Raw genomic sequence first — 13429 nt, 5'->3', positions numbered from 1 at the left:
TCATTTTTTTTACATTTAACTTGAGGTAGTAGTACCTTACTTTTATCAATTAGGCCAAGGAAAACTATGACTGTGCACCAGAAGGACATCCCAGCATTAATTCCTATTAAATTATTTCACATATGACAATGCATGAAAGTTGCACAGAGAAACTTTTGGAATGAACAAGTTATTTCGTGGGTTTTTTTTCTAAATCATACAGATAAACAACACTGAAGGTGTTGCTGGAGTTAGCAGTGCTAAACATCAGCACAAACACTTAGCATTCTTTTCTCATTAATTAATTATCTACTAACAATTGCTATTATTGCTAGTAGCAGTTACCAGTATTTTACCTAAATAGGCAACTTTTGAAAAGACTGGCAATTACAGGATGAAAGTTAATGAAAATGCCTCAGTACCTCCTCCATCTTCACTGGAACAATTGTCAGGATAGGCCAACAAATATTTTATCCAATACCAGCAGATCCCTAGTGATAGTTTAACACTTACCTCAGGAAAGAAAAACCACAATGTTAAAGAAAAATAACTGCTCAAAACTTGAATCCTCCAATATCTATGTGCAAATGGAAACTATACTATTTGCCTTTTGGGTTGAGTATTTTGGTTGGTTGGTTTTGGTGTTCTTTTTTTGGTTGGTTGGTTTTTTAAAGAATATTCTGCTGTAACTGAGAATGTGGGATGCTTTGGTAACTGGTTGCAGAGCAAATGAACTGGCTGAACATAGCAATACCAACTAGATGCCAGAACTCCGATTCTTTCCTTTTAGTTTTGCTGTGTCAAGCTGAAGCTTGGAAAATCTCAGGAATCCTTACTATTAGGTTTTTTTAATTCATGTTTTTGTCAAATAAAACCAATCTATTGCAGTATATTTAAGTGACTGATTGAAATGGTAAATTCAATAATTTTTCTTAGACAACAGGCACAGCAACTGACATGAAAAACTGACAAGAACATAACCTACAGGTCAAATTTAGAGTGATTTCTCATTTATAACTAATTCCATATCAGCAGGTTTATGGATTATGCAACTAATTTTTCTCCAGGGATATTACATAACACAATTTGTATGAGGAGCTGAAGGTCAATGAACAAGCCCTTTTCTAGGAGGTGTGAAAACTTTAGGTACTGACTTTAAATTGCCTTGTCATTTCCTGAGAAGGGTAGGAATTGAAAATATTATGTGCAACTGATTTCTGAACAGTTTCTGAAGTGTCTACAGCCCTTTGAAGACATGTAAAATTTGCAATGAGTATTTTACTGTTTTCAAGAAAAAGTACTTGAGAAATTTAATATTCTCATTAAGACAATTTAAAAAACAAACAAAAAAACACCAAACCCCTCCCAGCCATTTAGATTCCTAAATTCTCACCTGAACTGAGCTTTGATGTTGCTGGGGCTTGCAGATCTGGTCTGAATTTCCTTCTCTTGTTTTTCTCGCAGGATCCTTTCAGCTAGTAAGAAGTAAGTAGCAGTGATGTGATTGTATTTGTTAGTCTCCAATGCCCTGAGGAAAGTACAAAAGATGAAATAACCCATCCATCAGTGGTTTCTAACAATTGGACATGCATCTTGCAGCTTGCTGTGCCCCCCATAGCAGGAAGAGTGCCTGAAAGCAGGACTGCCCATTTCTGATCTTTTGATGAGCATGCCTTCATTTTATTAAAAATAAAGGGCCAACAAGTCCAGCAATTTCAAATATAGTTGGAAGGAGACATCCTTAGAATATCATCCATCAGATGAAAGAAATTATTTTTTATTTCACATTCTTTAAGTGATAACTGTTTTTTATTAACATTCTGCACCAATGATGGGCTCTCCCACTGGCACATGCAACCACAAAATACTAACATTCAGTTATGCAACAAATGGAAAAAAATTTTCATTATTTTAGGGCTGCCACATTGAGTTTATAGTAAAAATAAGTTCACAAACCAGTGAGCATCACTCAGACATTGTAACAGAAAGGCTGCCCCTGTTACACAGCTAAAAGCTTAGGAAGCAAGACTGCTGCTTTCCCTTCCCCATCAACAATTTTTAACAGTTGAACACATTAAAAAAGGAAATTTCAATTTGGAGAATATTTTAGAAATTTGGCAGTTTTATTCTATTAGAAGCATCTATGTAGTTTTCTAGCAAGCTCCCTCAGTGACAGTGACTATTATGCATTACATAGATAAAGAGAATAATATTTTAAATTAACAAAGATTCAGCTACACTGGAAATGTGCTAAGGGAAAAATGCTACAATTTGTCCCCTTCAAATATGCACGAGAGATGAAGAACAAGCATGGATTCCAAAGCATTTAAGTTTACTCAAGACAGCTACTGCAGAAATCAAAACACTGTTTCAACACATTTTCTTGAAGTTATTCCTAAATTTGGGTATACTTAAGTACTTCTGATCCCACAATATCCTATCACAGAGCAAAACTGCAATACTTTGTTTATTAACTGCCCTGATATTTAAACACCAAAGTGCCCAAGGTTCTCATGATGTTCTTGAATCAAAAACAAGAGGTGCACAAAACATAGTGCATCTAGAACACACTGCATCTAGAACACTTACTCCACTATGGTGTCTCTGTCTGCGATGTCCCCAAGAACCATGCGCTGTATTATACTGTTGTGCTCCTCCTCAGACAGATTTTTGTATGATACAAGAGGAATATTATACTTGGTTGCAGGAGATGGATCAACTCCTTGGAGCCATGCATGGTTTTCAATCTCTTCCAAAGATGCCCTTCGCTTCGGGTCTCTCTGCAACATCCGTGTAATTAGACTGTGAATAAAAAATAAATCTAAACAAAAATGCACACACGTGTTTTAAAAAGCAGCTGTTTTAAGAGGAACATTAGGAAGACATTTTTTGCTGTCAGGTCACACAGGTCTTCTGAAGTCTCACAGTAAACAATGTGATGGGAAACTGTTTCGTCTCAAAGACATTACAAATGCTGCTAAACTGAAACAATTTATTAAAACTAGAAATACCATAAACACTACAGTTTTCATTTACTATACTTGGATAATTCATCTGATTTTTCTCATTTATTTGATTTTAGGAAGTTTTATAGGGCAATTACAGGTGGCCTATCAGCTAGTCGGTAAAGTAACAGAAATGTGATATTTTTATTATTGCTGCTGTGAACAAGTATATAGAATGGCAAGATAAACAGAAATATTTTATTCTGAAGTAACTATCAGAAATTTGAGTCTTCAGCATCCTTGAAAAAACTGTGATTTGTTCTACCCACATATAAAAAAACCTAAACAGACCAATGCACTCTCTGGGATGATGTAGGGACAAATCTAATGAGTTGATACTGAGATTTTACAAATGCTGGAAAGAAAGTGCATGAATTCCCCAAATAAACAGAGAAAGAAGACTTCATTAGCACAGCACATCTCTGTTCACTTACTATACATGGAAGATTCTTGGGGGAGGTATTTTTGGCTTTGTTCAACAAATATGGATATATGGTTTTGTTGCCAAGGTTACAAAGAAACTCTATTGCTCCAACGTGTTCTCCAGTTCTCATATAGTGCTTTTTCTTCCCCAAAATATACTATACCATGCAACTTCTGACTGCAAGGCCACACACAAGGCACAAATTTTTTAATTTTTGTTTTGTTTGCTTTTTTTTTCTGTTTGAGATGATGTACAGGTATAAGAAGTGGAGGTTAATCCAACTTTTTTAAAAAAATCTGTAGTAAAAAAAAAAAGTCACATTTCTTTTTATTAGCTGTGGTCTCTACCCTTACAGAGAGGAAAGGCAGGGTGAGACAAGGGAGCCTTGAGTTTCTTTGCTTTTGTTAATATTATGACAGAAAGAGAACAAACTCCATATTTAATTTGACTTTTTTTAAACTACACCTGTAGTAAAATGGCACAAATGCAGCACATGTGCCACCTGCTTGAAGCTTATTTATGCCTCTCAATCCACAAATGCTTTTACTCCAAGCAGGAAGTTTAAGCATTCCCAGAGTTTTTCCCCTAAGGAAACCTAACCTATAAAGGACCTGGGTAACTGGCTGTACATTGTTCATGCTTTGTACAGAGAAAGCAGATCTGGACATGTAAGCAAATCAATGTTAGCAAGTATATTAAGCAGAAGGCTGCAAAAGATAAGGTTCCTGGCCTCACCATGCAGCATCTCAAGGGACTGATTCGATACAATTCACTGATAAGAGCTCCCTCTTAAACCTCTTCCTGTATTGTACTTTAAACCTCTTCCTGTATGTGAAGCTCTTCAAGCTCAGAGCAGCTTTTCCATATTACTGGAGGGTGCTAATGACAAGACAAGAACACCAGCTATGGCACAGAATTACAGAATCATTAAGGTTGGAAAAATCTACTGAGAGCATCAGGTCCAGCCACTAAAACAGCACCAACATGCTCACCACTAAACCACCTTAAGTGCCACATCTACTTATTTTGAATCATCATCATCTCCAGGCACAGTGATTCTACCACTTCCATGGGAAGCCTGTTCTAAGACTTGACAAGAAATTTTTCTTAATATCCAATCTTAACCTTGAGCTCATTTCCTCATCCTGTTGCTTATTACCTAGGAGAAGAGACTGACCCCACCTGGCTACAACCTCTTTTCAGGTGGTTGTAGACAGCAGTAAGGTGTCCCCTGAGCTTCCCCTTCTCCAGGCTAAACAACCCCACTCCCTCAGCTGCTCCCCAGCTTCACTGCCCTTCTCTGGACACAATCCATGACCTCAATGTCTTTCTCAAGAGCTCAAAAACCAAACACAGGGCTCAGGATGTGCCCTCACCAGGGCTGAGCACAGGGGATCACTGTCCTGGTCCTGATGGCCACACTGTTGCTGATGCAGGCCAGGATGCTGTTCACCATGTTATGCATTACACTCCTGGACTGCACAGATGACAGGTAAAGAAAGGAATGGTCATCATGACCACAGTTGTAACAAACTTCATTCTTTGCCAAGTAACAAAATTCTAGGTGCTGCTCTAGTGTTTTTGACTGAACCAAATGCATTTTTCAAGCATTTATAAAGGCATCTGGTTCTCTGTATTGAAAATTAAAAGATACTCTACTGCAGATTCAAGAACCCCAACAAACATTTAAAAATAGTCTAAATGATGCAACTTATATTTATTTATAGGCCTGAAGGTCATTAACCAATAGGGAAGCATGGGAAATACTGGAACATATCAATAAAAAGGCTCCAGTGAAAACAGCAGAAAAACACATCAAAAGGAATCATGACTCCTAAATGGATATGGTATTTCCAGACCAAATATTTTTCTCCCTTGATAGCCTAGGATGTTAATTTGGAGTTGCAATTTCAGTAGGAGATGAGCAAAACTTGCTATGTGACAGGTTTTGGTAACTTGTTGTTTGGAGAGAAATTGATAAGCAGCAGTATCTTCCTGGGTGACAGAATAATTGCAACACCACCTGGTAATTTGTCCAACAAAAGAGTTGGCCAAAGCCAATCAGTACTGAGTAATTTCTTCAATTCTTTATAAAATGCATGACAACTGAGAGATATAAAAGGAAGAGTATCAAGGAATATTCTACACATTGATAATATAGTATGGGGAACTCCCAAAAGTAATGCAAATCCACTTCTGTGAATACTTCCAAGTTGTTTAGTACTCTACTTACTCTTTACATTCTTTGGACACATGAGGTGGCACCGTGTATTTGCAGTCCATTATCATAGTCAGAGTTTCACTGTCATTTGCTTCTTGGAATGGTGGTTGTCCACAGACTAACATGAAGAGGATGACCCCCAAACTCCATATATCTGCAAATATAAAGTACAGATTTAAAAAACCCAAACTGTTGAGGATACAGACATAATTACCATCCAACCCATTAGGTATTCTTAAAATGCATATTGGGGTGATTATTGCACTCTCTATTATGAGCATTACTTATGGAAATTGTAATTCCACTGAGTACAAAATACAGTAGGTTCCATTGCTTGACAGTTTTTGCATTTTTTGAAGGGGAAAAACCCCAAATTTCATTACTTCAAGGATGCATAACAGTTTGAGATGCATTAACACTTTTGACAGCAGTGTTAGATAAAGCTGAAAATAATCTGGTCAGTTGGAAGGCAAGAATTCATTACCCTTTTGATAACAAGTAGACACAGGTTATTAAAGAGATTTGAATTCAAAGCACATTCCTTTCTCAAGGACTTGCATAAACTGTTCTCTGTATTGTTTACAGAGAACTCAGAATCACATTATCACTGGGTTGGAAGAGACCTTCAAGATCATCAAGTCCAGCCCATGCCTTGATACCTCAACTAAACCATGGCACCAAGTGCCACACCCAGTCTTCTCTCAAACACATCCAGGGATGGTGACTCCACCACCTCTCCTGGCAGACCATTCCAGTATTTTAGCACTCTTAAGACTGTGTCCTCTCGTTCTGTCAGTTGCTGCCTGGAGAAAGAGACCAACCCCCACCTAACTCAATAAGGTAAGAAATTACAAAGAAAGTCACTTATTTCAATGAGATTGATTTTGCTATGTTTTTCTTTCAGTGATGTTGTGTTGCTTTAAAACTTGGCACTTCCAATAATAACTAAATTAACTTATGTAAAACCAGTTTCTTATACCAATGATACTACAAAGTGCAGAGTAGTGGGTTCAGGTGCTAAGGCTTTTTTAAAAATATCCAAACATAACAATTAACCGTGATTTCTACTACACTCGGGGACTCTTCTTGTTTCCTTCTAATTCCTGCTTGTGTAAAATAAACATTTAACAACTCTCTTGCTCCCCAGTGGAATGGCATACCAAAAGATGAAAAAGAAGCACTTTGGGGCATGAAGCCCTGTAGTTGGTTTCTACTTAGTGCAATAGCTAATATTTAGTTCAAATCTTTATTAAGAGCCTGCCTAAGAGAAAATATTTCATGAGTGTCACTGCATTCAATAAAGGAAGCATAAATATTAAGAAATGCATCATACAGCAGAAAAATAAATAACTTGCTCCAATATATACTTAATAAAATCTCCATGATCTTAAACTTCAGCTACAACTCCATGCTCTCCATGGGGATTTCAGCAGCAATTTTGGGTCTTAAACCCTTAACATGTTACAGATCTGTACCCAGTAAAACCAAACAGCTGAGAAATGTTTAGGCAGGCACCTCCCAAGGAAAGAGGGGAGAGCAGCCAGCAGTGATCTGGGACACAGAGCACACGAGCTTTTTCCTGGAAAGACTTGCAAGAGGGATCCACATAAGCTACCTACTCAACTGCATCTTGTCCATTCAAAATACTCAATGTGCATTTCATGCAGAAGCATGGCTACCATTTTATTTAACAAAGTAAATCACACAGATTCATCCCTAGAACAATTACTCCTTTTGCTAGTTATGACCTATTCTTCTTATGGTTTGGCTGACAGGGGAATAGGAACACTACATGGTAATTTTCTTTAGAGCTCTAATTTGTTCTAAGTGTATACTATTAAACTCAGACAATTAATGGATTTCTGCTATGCTCACTAGAGCCTCAATCCTGTAGGTACTGAGCATTTTGACGCTGGTACACCACATCATGCATACCTGCAAATTCAGCATGACCATCACCATATTTACAGATTCAATAAGAACTTTAGTACTTAGATAACTCGATGCCAGAAAGGCGATGTTAAAAAATGCAGGACTTTAAAAGCCTTCACAAGACAGGGAGATAGTGTCACCTCAAAGTCCACCTTTAATTTTGGAAAGTTACTTGTTGTCTTTCTGCTTGTTTAGTTTCCATGCAGCCAAAAAGTTTTGATGCATTATCTATCTCCCATCACACAACAGATTACAGAAGTTTTTGCAAGCACAAAAGACAGGGGAATTTATGCATTTCTGTGACCAGTCATCCTTTGGCTACCAATATCCTTCCTAGATTTTTAACTTTGCCCAAGATCTAGGTTGTGATTTGATCTATCCTACTATTCTGTTCAGTACTTCCCAAAACAGAATAGAATGCTTCACGTGTCATTTTAGGATGAAGTATTTTACAAGAGTCACCATAGTATTCATTATTACAGACATTTGCTATAACAAAGCAATAGATACTGGCTAAATGTAAGCCAAGAGAAAAAAATATTGGTGAGGGGAGCAATCTAATTAAACTGCTAGTTAAAAATAAGCATATAAAAAGTTTATACAGAAGGAAAAAGACAGCAGTGTAAGAAATCAAGCTTAAAACCAGTAAGACAGTCCTGAGAAAGGGATAGCAATCAAAAACAAGAATTGAAGTTCCATGAAATTGCCATATACAGGAAACTCTACCAGACCTTGAAGTTTCAACTGCATTGAGCAGATACTGAACAAATAGTAAAGTATTTTCCATCACAAGGTAGCCTCCTAATTTATTCTCTATTTTGCACACATGGCTTCTTCTCTGGGCTACACATACACTTTGCTGTATTTCAATTTGAAAGGATACGTGTAGTAACAGGTACTGGTTTAGTTTTCCAAAAGTTATTTAGATAAACATGTATGGACACTTATTTCATAAAAATAAAAAATAAAAAGCACTTTTTAGAAACAAAATACCGCTGATTGTCTAAATGCAAAGTAAACCCCCAAACCACTATTGCTTGCCAATGGACACTGCACGTCCATTAGACATCAATCTTTATGCTTTGACAAATAAAACAGTAATTACTGATTAGCCAGCACATAACAGAAAATTTTGTGTATTTTTTTCTTTCATTAGTTACTATATTTTATAATCTGTACCCATAGGTCTTTCCAGATAAGAAGAGCTGCAAATAGTAAAATGAGATCATTTTAACACAGCTGTATGAAAATAGAATAAAAGCTCTGGTTAATAATGAAATATACATTATGCACTGAACTGCGACTGTATTTCATTATATCACTGATTCTGTTTAATATACAAATACACACAAAATATACAATAAAAGGGCATACTGTGTATGCAGAAAAAGTTTTTTAGAAACTAAAAATAGTGCTAAATACCATTTAACCTTGGCATATTATGTAGATATTCTTAGCCTCTCAGTGAAGAGCATTAGAGCAGCAACAACTATACTTTATCTCACTCTTATAAACTACAGGCAAAGCTTCCTATTATACTTTTCTCATAAATGTGTACTTTGTTACCCTGCCAGCATAGCAGATGTTTATTCTGATGTGAGCAAGAAATAACACTGGACAGAAACAATTACATGGCTTTTATTCTCAGCCTATTTTTACATCTGTAGCTGTGAAAAGATCAACTTCATTGCACCTACAGCCAAGGTGATTAAAATGACTCAGCTTGCAGTACCATGGTCAAAGCTGAGCAGCCTCAGCAAAACTTAAAAGTCTACTAATAACCAGGAAGCAAGAAAAGAGTGTGCCTGAGAAATCTAATCCACATGTAACACTGAAAAATCACTGGGAGGCTTAATGCAGACCTTGTTATGTCACAAGACAGATGTCATCTTAGTAACATCTTCACAAGCCCGGCAATACCATATTCTACCAAGCCTCTCATTTCTGGAAGCAGAGCCATTTGGATGTCTGCAGGTGGACTAAGAGAACACACACAAGAGTTCTGTCCTGCCCCTTCATATCCAAACTCACCAAACAAGGGGTTGATTCCTTGTGCCATTTCTGTGCCACAGTTTAACCAGACCACATCAATTCTTTGCAACTCCTTATGCAACTAAAGCCAACCAACCAGATGACTGATGCAATGCCACCTTTAACGAGGCTCTTGTTAACACAGCTGGACATTTTTCAGTCAAATTCAAAATTCAAAAATTTGAAAATATACTGCAAGAACACTTAAATATATAGCTTTTTTTCTCTAAATATACAATTTATGTTCACCCATTTAATGTAATAATGACAGTTCACTTTGGAGAATTCTTCTATTCCAGAATAGTGTAATCTGGCTGAAAGATGCAGGATCTTTAAGTAGGGTTATCTTAGAGAAGTTAGTAAAGGATAATCAGAGGTTACTTTATTATAATGTATATTTGCCAAATTTTATTATTTCCCCAAGCAATACACAAAGTCATACACAACAGTGTTCATTACCAGAGCTTTGTCCTGTCACAATCAATGTCAGTGCCAGTTCTAGATTTGAGACCCTTAATTGAAGGAACACAAGGAAGAGAAGGGTTACAGACACCACCTTTAAAATGCAGATTCAAACAATAATTTATTTTTCACAATTTCAAGTTCTTTTCCTACTCTTAGTAACTAGCAATTAGCAGATGAAGGCTTTATGGAAACTGCTTATTTCTGTCTTTCAAGGGTCATCTAATTTGCGCTCTTTAGGAAACTGATGAAAAAGCAGAAATTAGGCCCAACGTGCTGCATGCATTCAGCATTCTTAATCACCTGCAAAACGTTATTACAGTAAAGGAGGGCACAGTTCTATTCTGCAGTAGCCAAAATCAAGATCCCTCAAAAGTCCTGTGAAGATCTCAAGATACAATTTAGCCTTTAAATTGGCTAACTTGAAATTGTCATTGCTATGACAAAGAATAAAATAAGAATAAAAGCAGTAGTAACTAGCTGCAGTAGAGAATATATTTTGTTTTCCAAGTCATTAAATAATCAGAAAAGCACCATGAACCATGACAACCAGGGCTGTGTATATGCAACTTCCTTACACAATATGAAGTCACTGCCATAGAAACCAAATTACAACATTAGCTGTCTGTGCTACACCTGTCTTAAACACAGGGTAGATCAAACACCTGTCACGTTCAAGTTTGCACACTGCACAAAGGATATCCATATTCATGTACTTCACCATTTCACTGGTCACTTACTGCTTCCTGAAGTTTGTGATTTACTCCTAAAATAAGTACTTAGGACTTCAGCAAGTTACAATTTAAGTGACACCTTCATACCTTCATATTCCCTCAAATTTCTACTGTTCTTCACAAGTCAGACATTTGTCACACTTTATATATGCTATATGAACTTGTGATTTTAAGCAATGAAAAATCCATACGCATTTTGAAATAGACATATTTGCATTTACATACATAATGTAAATTGAGTCTATTTACTGAAGTTGTTTATTTCAGACCTTGAAGGGAAAAGGGTTGATTTTTTTCCCTCTCAACTTAAATTTAGAACTGCTTAACAGTTTACAGTGTATATTGCTCAGCTGATAAGATGTATGTTTCTACAAAAAGTCTCTTTCTTCAAAAGTGACTTGTAATATTGAGTAAATTTAGCCAGGTTTTATAAATTTCTCTTCACATGATTTACTATAATGGTTGAACATTATAGTTATTTTCTACTAAGAGCCACTTAAGCTGAAAGAAAACAAACCCACTTTTGTGGAGATGACAGAAGTGTTTACATGTTTATTTTGCCCCTACAGAGGTATCACAAACAGACTGCAGATAAATGAAGGGTGGAAATGGACCCCAATTTCCAGGATTATGGGCAGTTACTCTAACCACTGTGTCAAGGCACTGAAGAATGTTCCCCCTGCTGCAGCTACCTCTTCAGAGCAGATTTCATTAAGAAAGCCCAATCCATAGAAACCTGCTGAATACCAGCCTTAGAAGAGATTCAACACACCAGCACTTCAATACCTAGTTGTTGTATGCAAAGCTAAATAGGAAAAAAATCTATGTAAGATCATCAGTATCTCTGCACTCTGGGCATGTTCAGGGCTAGGGAGCAACTGGAGACCTGCAGACTGCTCTTTTGAGCTCAAGACACAGAAACCCTGTTGTGAATTGCTTCATGTGGATTGAAGGGTGGAACCGTGATGGGTTCAGGAGCAGGTACAGGCTGGCAGCTCACGAGGATAGCATGCTTGTTACAAGTTAGGATTCAAGAAGCTGTTCACAGAATAGGCTGAGGGAAACTGAATGAACACTCAAACTATAGCACAGCTTCACATAACTGTCTGAAGAACCAAAACACAATTTAAGAGTAAAAATTCAAATGACAGGTGAAACACTGCAGAAAATGAGACTTCTACTAAAAATAGTGATAAAACATTATATAAAACAGTACAAAAGATAAAAGCTGGTATCATACCACTGAATCATTTGAATGGTGCTTGTTGATAGACTTGTGCTTCTAAAGGAGAGTAAGAGAAGTATTTCCACTCCTGTATAAGCTAAAAAGCTGCATCCCTTGCATAAAGTCAGTAGTGAGAAGGTAGAGAATAATTGTGAAAAAAGATTTCAGCATTTCTATATATCACAAGTATTTTTACACTGCCATGTGCAAAGACTACTGAAAAGTCCGGAACATGCTCAAACTGGACCGGTAAAATTTCAAGTGTAAAAGTAAAGAATAAGGATTACTTTTTCATAGATACTGAGTTTTTAGCTGATTTAACTATTCTTTCATGCTTTAATTTTTAATGAAAAAGGCTTTGAATAAACTCGTATATTGACCTCTCCAATTCTCAGAGATGCTACCATCTGTTAACCCAACTTCTTTTGTCTCTGTAAAATGGCATTTATTTTTCCCTTGCTGAAGGCTGAGGAAGAAAACATCCACAATCAAGTCTAACATTTTTTAAATTAACACGCAGAATGGGTGGTTTTCTTTGTTTTAAAACACTAAAAATCCCATCAATATTACTATTAGTACACATAGCAGACAAGAGAATGAAGGGAAATCTTTTCCTTTCCCTTCCTGTCCCTCCAAAAAAGAGCATAAATAGCAAACGGCATTTAGCAAATTATTTCCCTAATTAGCTTATCTGTCTGGTGAAGCAGTCTGTTCTAAGTTATTTCACTTGACTAAGACACAATCATCAGTAACTAAGTCTTATCTTCAGAAGTGATTCCTATTTTCATTCAATCTGGCAACCAGTACTCATACTCTGGAAGCCCCAACATAAGGAGGACATGGAGCTGCTGCAGTGAGTCCAGAGAAGGCCATGAAGATGATCAGAGGGCTGGAGCACCTCTCCTGTGGAGACAGGCTGAGAGAGCTGGGGTAGCTTAGCATGAAAAAGAGAAGGTTCTGGGGAGGCAGGAGAGCTGGAGAGGGACTTTTCACATGGGCATGGAGTGACAGGACAAAGGTTGATGATGGCTTTAAACTGAGAGAGGGCAAGTTTACATTGGATATTTGGAAGAAATTCTTCACTGTCAAGGTGGTGAGGCACAGGCTGTCCAGAGAAGTTATGGATGCCCCATTCACTGTCAGTGCTCAAGGCCAGGCTGGATGGGGCTCTGAGCAACCTGGTCTAGTGAGAGGTTCCCTGCCTACAGCAGAGGGTTGGGAATACACATCTTTAAGGTTCCTTCCAACTCAAACCATTCTATGATTTCATGATTTTTCCCTGAAGTCCATAGCATGGGTTTTGCTGGTTGAGTAAAACCACTAAAATAAAAACAATTTGGTTTTTTTAGTTACTAATACATCTCAAGTTTGAGTAAGAGTATTTTAATAGAAAACACCACCATTGAACACATGCCT

General features: G+C 37.1%; 1 protein-coding gene across 1 annotated transcript in view; it reads right to left on the bottom strand.

Annotated features, from left to right (window-relative positions):
• SNRK (SNF related kinase) overlaps nt 1-13429 on the bottom strand; it is a 39852-nt gene that overhangs the window by 6914 nt on the left and 19509 nt on the right. Inside the window, exons 4-6 of the mRNA XM_084214470.1 lie at nt 5642-5783; nt 2569-2781; nt 1373-1507 (exon numbers count right to left, since the gene is read on the bottom strand). Of these exons, the coding sequence (XP_084070596.1) occupies nt 1373-1507; nt 2569-2781; nt 5642-5783 (490 nt within the window). The remainder of the gene's footprint in view (nt 1-1372; nt 1508-2568; nt 2782-5641; nt 5784-13429) is intronic.

Source organism: Fringilla coelebs, assembly GCF_963513975.1.
Source record: "Fringilla coelebs genome assembly, chromosome: 1".
Taxonomy (NCBI): Eukaryota; Metazoa; Chordata; class Aves; order Passeriformes; family Fringillidae; genus Fringilla; species Fringilla coelebs.
The sequence above is the reverse complement of the archived record's forward strand: the minus strand, read 5'-3'. Positions and strand labels throughout refer to the sequence as shown.